The 12,944-nt window shown below is 34.5% G+C and overlaps 1 protein-coding gene across 5 annotated transcripts in view; it reads right to left on the bottom strand.

Annotated features, from left to right (window-relative positions):
- DIAPH3 (diaphanous related formin 3) overlaps window positions 1–12,944 on the bottom strand; it is a 504,744-nt gene that overhangs the window by 266,184 nt on the left and 225,616 nt on the right. For all 5 annotated transcript variants that reach the window (XM_053898946.1, XM_053898962.1, XM_053898954.1 and 2 more), the window contains 2 exons: window positions 11,775–11,869; window positions 7,308–7,409 (listed from right to left, as the gene is read on the bottom strand). In XM_053898946.1, the coding sequence (XP_053754921.1) occupies window positions 7,308–7,409; window positions 11,775–11,869 (197 nt within the window). The remainder of the gene's footprint in view (window positions 1–7,307; window positions 7,410–11,774; window positions 11,870–12,944) is intronic.

Raw genomic sequence — 12,944 nt, 5'->3', positions numbered from 1 at the left:
AGCTATGGGGAACAAATGAAGGACTTTAGGGAGGCAGTGAAGGATAGTCAGTGGCATTTCACACTCATTTTACATACTCACAAGATGTTCCCTACAATCAAGCTAAATCTGTAGTCCTATTATAAGCAAAGAACCACACTCTTATTATATACAAAGGACCAAGCTTGTCCATATACACAGAATACATTCCTATCCTTAAGCGAGTAACATGGGTCTTCCTTAACTCACTTTTAAAACCAAACTGGGGCTCCTGGGTGGCTCAGTCAGTTAAGCATCTGACTTCAGCTCATGGTCATGATCATGATCATGGTCATGGTCATGATCAGCTTCAGGTCATGATCTCCAGGTCTGTGAGTTCAAGCCCCACGTTGGGCTCTATGCTGACAGCTCGGAGTCTGGAGCTTGCTTCAGGTTAGGTCTCTCTCTCTCTCTCTCTCTCTCTCTGCCTCTCCCCCACTCGCATGCTGTTTCTCTCTCTCTCTATCTCTCAAAAATAAACAAACATTAAAAAAAATTTTAAACCAAACTTCAAAAATGCAAAAAAAAAATCCAGCAGATATCATAAGTAAAAGCAAAGAGATAAGTGAGAAGTATTAAGAAAAACTGCAAATAGGGGCATCTGGGTGGCTTAATGGGTTAAGCCTCCCCTTCAGTTCAGGTCATGATCTAGAGGTCTGTGAGTTCAAGCCCCGCTGCAGAGCTGTGCTAACAGCTCAGAGCCTAGAGCCTGGAGCCTGCTTTGGATTCTGTGTCTCCCTCTCTCTGCCCCTCCTCTGCGTGTGCTCTCTCTCTCTCTCCCTCTCTCTGTCTCAAAAACAAACATTAAAAAAACGTTTTTAAAAGAAAAACTGCAAATATTTACAAAGGAGTATCATATAGATTACATAAGGAGCTCCTACCAACTAGAAGGAAAAAAAAGATGAGAGGCAAACAAAGGATAGGGATAAGCAATTCAAAGAAGAAATAAAAGTAATATATAGTAACTGTTTCAATTTCATCTCATAACCAAGAAATATAAAGTAAAAAAATACACAAAAACAAATGAAAAAGGATAATATTACATATTGGTGATTGTACAAGAAAAAAAACCCATACACATATTGTTCATAAAAATATACATTGACACTCCTCTTAGAAAGATAGTTTGGCAATAAATATCAAGATTAAAAATACCTTTTACCTAGCATTTGAAATTCTGGGACTCTTTTCCAAAAGTAGTATTAATAACAAAGCTAACCTTTATATAAAGAGTTTATTATTACAAGATGATTTACACAAATTCACTATTTTTAAATACTCAGGACAACACAATGGAGGTAGGCACTATCACTGTCCCTCTGACTGGCAGACTAATGACCCCCCAAGTATAACCAAGTACCAATCCCCAACGCTTTTGAATAGATTATTTTACATAGCAAAGGGATTTTGCAGACTTGACTAAGAATCTTTAAATGAGATTATCCTGGATTATCCAAGTAGGCCCAATATAATCACAGGGCCCTTATAAACAGAGAGGAGAGGGTCAGTGAAGATGTGATGACAAGAGCCACAATGACAACGGACCATGAGCCAAGGAATGTGAGCAGCCTCTAGAAGTTTGGAGCAAGGAAACAAATCCCCTGCCTTCACAAGGAATGGAGCCCCGATAACCCATTTTGGACTTCTGACTTCCAGAATTAAAACATAATCAACTTCTGTTGTTTGAAGCCACTAAGGTTATGGTAATTTATTACAGCAGCAATAGGAAAAATCCCATTTCATAAATGAGGACATTGAGATACAGAAAAATAAACGACTACCTAAGAACACACAGCTAATAAGGTTGGCCTAGGATTTAAACCCAGAGTCCCTATTCACAATGTCTATAAAACACTGCCTTCAAATGCATAAAGATGTAAGCAGAGTTACTCTTTCAAGAACTCTGGGGACATACAATTTAATGAATATTGACACAATATTTCTGAATAGTATATTCAAATATGTACACAAGGATGTATACAAAATTATTATTTTAAAACCCTCCAACCAACCATATTTTTTTAAGGAAATAGTTAAAAAGAAAAAGTCATAGTTAGAGACCATGAAATACCACATAAGAATCTAAAACCGGTACATGATGAAAATAAAAATCTCCAAAACATATTTTTTATAATGAAAAAGTTTCAGAATAGTTTTTTTCTAAATGTTCATATGAACACACACACGTTTGTGAGTACAAAGAAACAGGATTGGAAATCCAACAAAATGTTAAAAATAATTTTGTATTCTGTGTGGAATGCAGTGAGTTAGTGAGATACAAGGAACTTCCACATTGTATTCACTATTTTTATATGTTATTTGAATGTTTTACAACAAGAATATTAGGGTATATTTTAAAACAAGGCATTTTTAATGCAGGGAAATATGCATAAACTTCCTACAACATTTTTTTTTTTTTGATTAAAAAAAAATGGAGGTCTCTACTGCAAAAAGTTTAAAAGCCCTGCCCTATAGTGACACCAAATGGTGGCAGTTCAAAATACAGTACACAAACACGACATTTGTTCAATTCAACCTTCCTATGAAAGATTTGATCCCTTTGAAGAACAGGCAGCTTAACGGAATTAAATAATATGGAGACATAGACTCGAAAACCTAGAATTTTTAATCAAAGAAAGTCTACTGCACTAAGTTTCAAATGCAAATTTTTAGGCATTTTTCCAAACTTCAACTAAGCCTCTGATCCCATTGAATATTCACATATCTTATTTCTCACACAGTTAAACCATGATAATGTGAGAACAGAGATTTTACCTAATGGTTTACTGATCAAAGAAACAGCAAATATTAAAAAAAAAAAAAAATGTCATGCAACTAAAATCAAGTTCTACTCAATGGGAACCAACTTTTGGTAAATAGGCCATATTTTGGGAGGGGGGGGTGAGGTGGTGTTAGGGCTAAAGAGGGAGGGAAGGAAGGAATCCAAGAAAAGAGACGGGCAATTGGTTTAATGAGTGAGAGTTTCTAGGAGATATATTTTCACTTCTTATTGACAGACAATTAAGTTGAATAAAGGATGAGGAAAGGGCACACCAAATAAAAACCACCTTCTCAGCAACAATAAGAGTTTTATCCTGAACCGTCCAGGGAAAAGAATATTTCAAATTAGGCACATCAGTCAGTACTCCGTGTCCTCTGCCCAGAACCTAAACCAACAAATAGAATCAGCATGCCAACTGTCTCATTCCTTTCAAGTTACACAAAAAGACACAGATATAGACTACCTCCCAGAGAACTCCTTTAAAATACCATTTGACTAGAATCCTCAGTCTCTCAGCATTAAATGACAACTTTTTCAGATTTGGGGTGGGATATTACTTTTCCTACGCCAAAATCTCTTGGAAAACATAGGACATGGTAGTATACTATAATCGGCTACAAAAAACAAATCAATTCTACCATTAAACTATTAGGACCTGAATTCACAGCACCGGAGATCAATTCCAAAAGGTACCAGCCCACCAAATGCCACCACTGTGATGATCACAACTAGACTACAGTGCACAGACAAGGCCAGCTCTTGAACACCTAAGAACTGTCCTGCTCAAACTGGCCAATGTCCAAGTCATAAGGATTGCAAAGAAAACTAGTTCAGGAAGATTCTGAATTATTAAAATAATAGATGAGTGACTAAACCGTTAGTAGCAGCATAAAAGGACCTGTATCTAGTATTCATTCATTAAAAAACCTTTTTTTTTTTTTTTTTTTTTTTTTTAAGGAATCGAGATAGTGTCTGCATTAAAAATTTTTGCTTCCAATTTCAAGGGAGAAATAAAGTGCATATGAAACACTATATTATTGGAAACCTGGAGGGAATACAAACATGGTTTAGTGATTGAAAGAAAGCTTCAAGGACATACAATTTCATGAATATTGACACAGTATTTCTCAATAGTCTATTTGTATACCACACACTATATAGGACATAGAGTCCTGAAAAGTTGTATCCAAGTAATACATGACAAAAGTAAAAGATACTTCTAATTTATGTGTTATATCTTATATATTCTAATTGGTCTTTAATTGACACTGGTTACCAGGCATTTTGGGTGTGTTACTTTTGTACATTCCCTTTCTACCAAAGAGAAAATAATGTAAGCAAATTCCAATCTCCTGGTGGGGCAGATTTTTGCTTATTGTTTTACCTAATTCTTGAGTGGAATTAAAGTTGATTATATAATGCAAACAACTATGGTGATTTCATAGTGTCAAATTCCTGTTTGTTGAAATGGAACACACCTTTCTGAGAATTCTAAAATTCACATGAATTACATTAATAAATTTATATAATTGGATAAAAGAAAAAGTTAAACTGACAAGTAGTGTAACTGTAGAGTTTCAAGTGATTTTGCTAAATTGAAAACAATGTAGAAATCAACCGTTACAGAACCTGAAGATGATACAGAGCTGAAAGTAAGCCTATCTTTGGTGAAAACAAATGAAAAGGCAAGAATTGGCCCTATTGGGGGTACAAAGGTTACCCTAACCTATGACTACCCTTGTTTTTGATATGGTGATGATTTTTAGGTGGAAATGATTACTACTTTAAATCTAAGTTTAGTCAGTAAGTAAATGCTCTTCTATGAAATCAAAGTCATGTAGGAATCTGCAGTTCAGTTTACTCGGGAGTTAATAGCCCATCTTCACTACAAACATGTTTATTACTTATAAAATAAAACAGTATAATGAGAATCATAGAAATAAACATGATAATTATAATCAGTTTCCTGAAACTACCAAACTATCATATTACTTATGTAATCTTGATAAATTGAAAACATATCGTTATTTAAAGAACTAGCAAACAATATTGAGCTTTTAATCCAGAAAGAACTAAAATCTGCAGGCATTCCACACTATTATACAATTTTTGCCCATCATGTTTTTTGGTAATTCTGCAGTATTGTTTGGAACTTTAAGCAGGTTTGTCCCCCTTTGGGCAGGGGGGAAGTATCTAAGAAGTAAAGGGAGACATATTAGGAATGGTAAAAAGCTGAAAGAAGGTAAAGTTGAAGAACATTACAATTTGACGATGCACACACACAGACACACACTACATACTATATATATTATTGTTTTTTCCTGTCAACTTTCTCCTTTCTTCACTAAAGCAATTATGTTTTATTTTATTTTTTTTTAATTTTTTTTTTAACGTTTATTTATTTTTGAGACAGAGAGACAGAGCATGAACAGGGAGGGGCAGAGAGAGAGGGAGACACAGAATCCGAAACAGGCTCCAAGCTGTCAGCACAGAGCCCGACGCGGGGCTTGAACTCACGAACTGTGAGATCATGACCTGAGCTGAAGTCAGACGCTTAACCGACCAAGCCACCCAGGCGCCCCAAAGCAATTATGTTTTAAAACATTAGTACCACACAAACTAGAATGTACAACAATGGGTTCAAGAACATTCACAATCAACATATAATAAAACACTGTTCATAATGTCTCTAGCAGATGTTTTTCAATACCATTACTCTCTCAACATTAAATTCCATTTTCAGTCAGGTATGACCTGGCATGGAATGTGTAGATTCAAGGTCAAGTTTGAGTTGACATGTCCTAAAATGGAAGTGGTCTATCTCTGTCTTAAAATCAAAACTATAACCTCTGGCACTAATATCTGGAAATATAATTGCTATATTTAAATTTCTGGCCCCTACGAGAATACTGCTTGTAAATCATGGCTCTTTGATGTGAACTCCATATTTTCAAAGATGGACATAACCTGCCTATTTTAAAATAACTGCAAGTTTGAGCTCATTCTTCTGTGAAAATCACTAAAACGTGAGAAGAGTTTTACATTTTTCCTGTGATGATATGCAATGTAAAAAGTTACTTGCTACATAGACATTTTCATTTAAGCTTATATGTGTTTCAGATTTAATGTGAATAGGAAATATTTTTATATTATAATTTTACATTATATAATTTTCTTCAAGAGTCAAAAAAGTTGGGCCAAAAAAAAAAAAAAAAAGCCCCAAAATTCTGCATAGTCTGTGGTTAAAAATGTAATGCAAATTCTCCCTTACTTACTTATACCCAATGGAAGACATTGCAGGTAGAGCATCAAATATGGAGCAAAAGAAAGACAAAATGATCAGGTAATAGAATATAAAGCAAACAAGGAAATACAGAAAAGAGAAAAGAAGAAAATGGTACCCTAGAGAACTGGGTTGAAAAAAAAAGTTTTTTGTTTTTTTTTTGGTAAAGAAAATAAGTTAAAAGTTTTATAATAAAAATTGTAAGACTATGTATAGGAAAAACCCCACCTTTTTCTTCCCCTTATGTGTGCTAAGCAGAGTTTTGTGAACTCAGGGTACAGGAAGGTAGTGCGGGGAGGGCTGAAGACAATAGGTTTATGAAGAAATGGCAGCAGTTTAAGCAGTTTAAGAGCAAATGCCAACAACATGCAAAATACGGTATGCAGTCACAGTCCTTTAGTTAGCCACCCACATCTTCACAATTATATCAAACACAAATTCCATCATGTCCCTGGAGGTTGGTAATAGAACTTCAGATGAAAGGGAAAAAAAATAATCTTACATACAAAGAATCAAAACACTACAGTATCATCATGATGACTGAATGTAACCAACCTCAAAATGATTATGTAATGATAGGAGAAAAGAACAGGAGAAAGCAAGCTCGATAAAAATCTTAATTTTAAGTTGGCAACACAGCTAATATATAGCACTGGCAAGAATTTTCACCTCTGCAGACCCCCAACTTCTATAAATAAAATAGGAGGCTGGAACAAGATGATTATCAAGGTGTCTCAAAGATTTTTTTTTAAAGGTATTCCTTTTTCACCCTTATCACCAAGGAGGAGACTGTACTTCTAATTTCAGAGTCTAACATGGGAGATGAAAGGAAGTGAGTGATTACAACAAGAAACTGATGCTGTTTTTGCAATATGTTGGCTTACGATGCTCCAGCATTAACCATAAATACTCTCGTCAGTCATAGGAGTGCAGTTTTCATCTTACATTTTGACATGAAATTGACAATAACGACAACAAGAAATCAGGTTTATACTTTTTAAAAACTCCTTGGACTTCATTTGTGGCTACAGTTTCAATATACATATTTGAAATCAAAATAATTTCCCATAAATATCCTTAGGTTAAAAAAAAAAAAAAAAGCAAGATGGGCTTCAAAGCTTTATGGGACAATCCTGATGTGAAAAGGCCTGACATTTTCTTTCCTGCATTGCCTGGTATAAAGATGCCCACACAGGAGAGTTAACGCCAAAAGACAGTACTTACCACAACAGCAAACTGCTCGGGTTCACATAAGTTGTTATAGTCACTCTTGAACTGAGACAGTGAACTTAACTGTTCTTGATCTGGAAGATGCTTTATTAGGTTCTAAAAATTAAAAACATAAGAAAATATTTTCACTAAATGTGCTTCTTGCACTCTAGATAAATCCATCAATAAACTATTGGAAAGAAACCACTAAAAAAAGTCAGTCTTCAGTTTTATTTCTAGGTAACCTCCCTTATACTCAGCTTTACGCTACATTCTCTGCATCTTGAAAGCAGTCAATTTTCCTCTTTACTCTCTAGAGTTATATATTCAAATCAAGCACTACTGAATGTTTATTTGATTAGCTATATAACTGAGAAAGAAAAACTCCACCTATACCAAAGGAACAGCTTTCTCACCTGGGTAAATGTGATCAATTACATTTCAGATTGAGGGAATTAAATGTCAGATATTCAAGCAAAGCCAAACATATTTTAACGCTTCATCCAGGGTGATAAAAGAAATTATCATATTACTACTAAAAGGCAAGAGAAAGAAATGAAATCCAGAGAACTTTAATGAAAGTGCTTGCAAGATTTAATCAACATGATTACAGTTTTAATAACAAAAATGAAAGTATCTCTAAAATGAAGACAAAGTAACTTTTCTGATGTGGAAGAAAACTTGAAAAGGTACTAAAGACATGGAATGATACACTTTGCAAATAAAAAGCTTCTGAAGAGATCCTTTAGGAATTTAAGTGCCTGTTGCCTTTGGCCTGGATCACCTCCCATCCAGAAACCACAGGCTTGCTTGGTTATTCTTGTTCCTTTGTCCATGAACAGTCTTTCCCAAGCCACACACTTAAGGTCAGGCAAACACTCCCAATGAAGACCAAATAAACAAATTTTCTTCCCTGTTATAAAGTAATGATTATACAGTCTTGTGGACAAAGTCTATATAGATCTTCCGTATCAAAATGTAATTGATTTTAACAGTGTCATTACAAATTAGTGTCCTGATATTAAAATTAAGAAAAAGAGTGGTGTTCACAATCCCAAATTTTAGCATCAGTATATTGTCTTCAAGCCCAAAGTCAATACAAGTTATAATTCAGCCTATATCATGCTCTATATATTTATGGGGAAAACGCCCCCAAAGGTGTCATTAGTTAAAGACATTGTTAGAGAATGTTATTTATCAAAGTAGTTAGATCAAAGAAGAAGTTTTGGACTCACTGTGTACCTTTAGACAAAAACTTGGTTGACTGGCCGAAAACAAACAAAAAAAGTGGCAATTTAAGATCATCCCTAACAAAAGTATTTACTATTAATACTACCAACTGAATAAAAACAATGCAAGTAGAGGATTTTTCCATATAAATAGAAATTTCTCTTATTAAAATTGCCTGAAGCCAAAAGACCTGGTTATTTGTGTTTCTTTTAACCATTCTAGCTAACAGCTGGATTGAGTTATTTATAATCAGGCTTCTGAATTTCTTCAGTATCCTTGTAGATGACCATCAAATCCCCTTAAATATTATGAGTTAATATATAATCTTTTATCATGTATTTATTAATTTTTCACTTCTTTATTTTTGCTTTGTAGAGTAATGAAACTATAATGATTTCTAAGAATACAGGCCCAAACTTCCTGTGTCTCTTTACCAAAGTTACCAACCTTCCATAAATCCTAAGGTCCTTTCAGACTAAACCAACTCTTCACAGTTGCCCACATACCCACAGCTTTTCCCTCACAGCTCAGAGTATTACTAGTGCCAGAATAACTGACCTTTGCTACATATTAGTCACAGAGCCCTATTGGCTTTTCTACATCCATACTGTATTCAGTCCTGAAGTACCCTCACCTACACACACACACACACACACACACACACGTACCCTCACCTCCACACATGCACAGCACTCCCTTAACCCATCATCTAATCTATACCAAAAAAAAAAAAAGTCTTGATACAGCCATGTGTACCTTGTATTATAATTTTACACACACACACACACACACACACACACACACACACACACATCATTTCACTTGTCAAACTAAATATCCCAGAAAGGCAAAATCGATGTTTAATTGAACCGACCACAATGCCCTGCACATGGGGGGGGGGGGGGGGGTATAATAAAATAGATGCTAAATGAACTAATTAATAAAAGACAAATGAAGGCAAACGGGGAGAGAATAAGTTAGAAGGATGACATCAAAAATGACATACTACTGACATCTGGTTATATATGAATGAGTAACTAGATATGCCAAAACAAAATCGTGACTGTGAACATAGCTTACCAAAATGATGATTATTATAAAGTAAGGTTTTCCCTGTACCCTGTGAAAAATAAGCAGTTCTTCACTTTACAATTAGGAACCTACTTTTTTATTTAATTTAAGAGGGGCACCTGGGTGGCTCAGTCAGTTAAGCATCCAGCTTTTGATTTCAGCTCAGGTCATGATCTCATTTTTCGTGAGTTCGAGCCCCATGCGGGAGGTTGGAGATCCAGCTTGGGATTCTCTCTCCCCCTATCTCTCTGCCCCTCCCCACTTGGACTCTCCCTCCCTCTCTCTCTCAAAATGAATAAACTGAAATAAATAAAATTAATTTGAGACTTCAAATAGCACGGAATTCTTATTTTTTAGTCAGCATATAAATGTCCAAACTAAATTTTTCGATTTTAAATTCCCGAGATGGGTTTTAAATGTAGTAGGTGTGGCAGGCAGAACGATGACCTGAACCACACCACTCAAGATGTCCACACCTAATCCCCAAAACTTGTAAAAATATTAGGATATGTGGCATAGGGAATTAAGGTTGTTATCAGCTGACTTTAAAAGGGGAAATTTCCCTAGATTATCAGAACTGCAGAAGGTCCTTAAAGGACCACAAAGGTCCTTAAAAGTGGAAGAGAGAGACAGAACATGGAGCGAGAGGGAGATGTGACCATGGAAAAAAGAAGAGAGTCAATATCCTTTGAAAGTTGAAGAAAAGTGTCCCAAGCCAAGGAATGTGGGAAGCCATGAGGAGCCAGGAAAGATAAAGAAAGGGATTTTTTTTTTTTTTAAATCCTATAGAAAGGAAGGCAAGCCTGCCAACACCTGGACTTTAGCACAATAAGACACATGCCAGATTTCTGTTCAACAGAAATGGAGACTAATAAATTTGTGTTATTTTAAGCTACTGAATTTACGGTGAATTGTTACAGCAGCAATAGAAAACTAATATATTAAGAAATTATATGGAACTGGATGTTCTTTGGACGTGAATTTAAAAATGCAAATTTCCCATCTCTACACACAAAATCCACATGAATATCCAAAACATTCGTGTAATCAAGTTAAAAGCTACTCTGTAAAAATTCAATAAATGCATCAAAAAAAAAATACAAACATGTATGAAGCAGAAAAGTTTTCTTTAAAGAACTTGAAATTTACTCCCAACAACAAGGCACATTTACGATCAACAGTTAACAAAGACAAAAACCTAGTAAAAAGAAAGTGCTTAGAGAAAAAAGGCTCAGGGAAGAGTTACTGAATCAGGTGTATATGAGTCTCAGCTACTCACAGCACAAACCCCTACTGGGATTATATCGCAACCACCTTGGGAAGACAAGATAGGAGAAGCAAAACCCAAAACTTTCCAAGATACCATTCATTGATGGATTAAATGTCCAAAATAATTTTAAACATGTGTTCACACTAACAAATAATCTCTGGTTTCTTTTTATTGCTAAAAAGCCATTTTTCTAAGTACATCCACTATAAGAATGAAAGATAGTAAACTGAAGATATTATTCTCTTCCTATATAATTTGTGGTTTGATACTCTGATTTTACAGTTTATCAAGACACGCATTATTGATGTCTTATGTGGAATTCAGCAAATAACTCTGGCACCACGCTAGCATTCCTTAAATAATACTGTGGGTAGACACCATTTAAAAAGCTGGCAGCCTCCTGAATGAATTCAGAATGCTATGCCCACAATTTCTAGTACTCGTAGGAACACAAATGACTCAAGGAAGGGTGGTTAATAAAGGTGACTCTAAATGAAGAGAAAAGTCCCTCAATCTTCTGCACTGAATCATAATGCAACTTTACAAGATAAGAGCCTAATAAAAACATATTCTGAAAGGATTATACAAATAAACTTTAAGTCGCATATTACTAACCTTAACTGTAACAAAAACAAAAACATACATGTTGAATTAAACAATTTGCCTTTCAAAAACAGTCATTTAAAATAATTGAAATGTAATCATTTTGATAGCATTATATTTAGTTGCAGTTAAGAAAAGATGCAGTTTTATCTCCTGGCAAAGCAGAAGTTATGCTAAAACTAATTATGCAGCAATGATTTTCCAGTTGAATGATTTGGTTTAAGAATTTTGCTTCACTTACAGATTTGTATTTAATGAGAAGCTTGCAATGAAATATTGGAATTTAAGCTCTCTGCCAGTTTGTTTACCTGAATCATAGACTCTGCCAACTGTGTTTCATCCACTTCCAATATCATCATTTTGATTTCCTCATATGGCACCCGAAAAGAGCTCAAGAAGATTGCTAAAAGGGGGAGAAAAAGGTTCATAATAAGAGAAGAAAAGAATTTGAGATGTAGTTCTATGTATAAAATCAAAAATAATTCATAAAATGAGAGACTTTAAGGATTAAATATAATGACTATGGGAGAAATTTTCATTAGCACATTTTCTACTCTAGTTTTAGAACTAGTATTTAAGCAACAGCCCTTTATTATTATGCTGGTTCCAAAGTTGATTTTTAATGCTTAGTTATTAGCCTATCACAGGAATGGTGCCAATTTTCATGTGATAAAAAAAAAACAAAACTGAAATATATTTGGTACACTATAAAAATATTACATTGGAATGAAAAGAACCATAAAACTCCAATATGCACATATAATTTTTGTCTAAACATGTGTATTATTAGGTTTTATAATATCCTGCAGCTCTACTAAATAGTTCAGAAAAAAATATTTTAAGAAAACTGGCGAGTAGTGCATTTACACTATTGCAAGTTATAATAGCACTTTGCTCTTTAAAAACATTATAGACAATATGCCAGAAAAATAGCCTTTATATGTAACTGAAGCTTGAATACCGAATATTGGAAAACAAATTTTCCTGGGAAACCATACAAATAGATTATATTGGGTAATATATTATTACTGAAAATTCCAACATTATTTACATTTTTTTCTAATATCTCATATGTCTAATATTAAACCACAGTGATCTTCTCAAAAGCTACTGAGGTAAATAAGGATATTTTCATAGTATTAGATTTAATGCTTTTGCCGTTTCCCCCCTTGATCTACTATTAATGTGTCTCTTCTTCAGTGACAGATGTCACTCTGTGAACATACTCAGAACTTGCTACCGCTACCATTTATTTTATATGCTGAACTTATGTCATCTTGTCTGTAGGTCTTTTCACAGACAGTATTTTTTACAAGATTTAGAAAACATGATCTTCTTTTTAAAGGCTATCTTTAGGCTTCCATATACCTGAGGACACCATGTATCATTTACAGATGAACAACATGTTCAACATCAACACCAGCTTCACTGATACATTTCTGAACTCAAATAGTTATAAATAAGGGATAATAGTTCTA

Source organism: Panthera pardus, unplaced genomic scaffold (genome assembly GCF_024362965.1).
Source record: "Panthera pardus isolate Hobbes unplaced genomic scaffold, ASM2436296v1 HiC_scaffold_1, whole genome shotgun sequence".
In the NCBI taxonomy this organism is placed as follows: Eukaryota; Metazoa; Chordata; class Mammalia; order Carnivora; family Felidae; genus Panthera; species Panthera pardus.
Note: the sequence above shows the minus strand (reverse complement) of the source record. Positions and strands in the feature narration are given on the sequence as shown.